This window comes from Sesamum indicum, linkage group LG6 (assembly GCF_000512975.1).
Source record: "Sesamum indicum cultivar Zhongzhi No. 13 linkage group LG6, S_indicum_v1.0, whole genome shotgun sequence".
Lineage (NCBI taxonomy): Eukaryota > Viridiplantae > Streptophyta > Magnoliopsida > Lamiales > Pedaliaceae > Sesamum > Sesamum indicum.
The window spans coordinates 3,108,687-3,110,020 of record NC_026150.1 but is presented as its reverse complement, the minus strand read 5'-3'; the positions used below and the strand labels follow the sequence as shown (position 1 = coordinate 3,110,020).

The 1,334-nt window shown below is 39.2% G+C and overlaps 1 protein-coding gene across 1 annotated transcript; it reads right to left on the bottom strand.

Annotated features, from left to right (window-relative positions):
- LOC105163512 (CLAVATA3/ESR (CLE)-related protein TDIF) lies at positions 1-947 on the bottom strand. The gene has a single exon (XM_011081879.2). It carries the CDS (start codon positions 794-796, stop codon positions 353-355), a length of 444 nt encoding a protein of 147 aa, XP_011080181.1. The 5' UTR covers positions 797-947; the 3' UTR covers positions 1-352.

Sequence of the window (1,334 nt, the reverse complement as noted above, 5' to 3'; positions counted from 1 at the left end):
TTTATGTATAAATACCATCATGATCTGAACATATACCACCAGATTCCAATACATGCAGATATACATATATATATAGAGGGTTTCTCTCAAGCTATACAACCCTAAAATAGATTGAAGAAGACAAATCTTGAAAAAGGTGAAAATGACGACGAGGAGGATGATGACAGAACTAACAGACTTGTCACCATGGACAAGTATTAATTAATATTAATGGCTACTGATTTATATATATTAATGGAAACATAGAGAAAGAGATGTGGAGCATACAAGAATAGTTACATGGTAATTAAACTCGCGCCCGGTTACAAATCTTTCTTCTTCCGCAGCAGCATCTTGATCTTGGCTAGCAATTTTACCTGTTGGAAATAGGGTTTGGCCCACTGGGAACCTCATGATCACTTGCTTCAAACTGACGACGATCACCATCATCATCTTTGTAACCTTTGGGTTTGGATGCATGCGGATTGCTGGCCTTCTTCCTGGGCTGGAAATCCACTGTTTTGGCAGCAGCCCTTTCGCCTGAGAAAAGGGTTTCATGGGGTGGGAGAGCTGATGAGGCCGCAGCCGTCACGGAGGGGTCGCTGCCTGAGGAGCTGACGACGGCGAGGAGGACGAAGAGAAGGCCGAAGAAGAAGAAGAAATGGTGGGGTTTTGTCGGGATTTCAAGAAGTGAGAAGGGTGATGGAGAAGAAGAAGATGATGATGAGTTGATCCTCATCAGTGATGTTGCCATGCAATTTCTTGGATGTAGAAACCTGATGCACCCCCCAAGAGACCACAAGAAATCAATATCCATTAACCAGATGATGACGCTGATGAGAGAGAGAGAGAGAGAAGAAGAAGGTTCAGAAAAAGTGGTGGTGGATGGAAAGGAGGGTTTGAAATTCCATACACATTTTGGGGTTTCAGTTTTGCTTTTCTCTTTTGAAACTTGGAATGGAAGTGTACAAGTACTATATATTGAGGATTCTTGTGCTTGTATTTATGAAAAATGCCCTCAAATATCAATATATTGACTTTGCTGTCCCCTACTTTTTACTGTGGATTAACCAAAAGCTTAACAGCCTATTTGCTGGAAGTTCTAGCTAACTTGGACCAGGTTTGGCCGAATATAAACTAATTATATGGCAAGTGCAATACATTTATGTATGTGATTGGTATATATAGTTCGAGAAAAGTGATCGAATTACACTTGCTTTCCAATTGGTTCGATTCAATCAAACCTGATTTGGATAAAAAAAATTCCTATTTGTTTATGTTTTCATTTTTGGTTTTTAATTTTTGAAACAGTACTTACATGTTTATTTACACGTAATATTCTCATTGAAAATTTA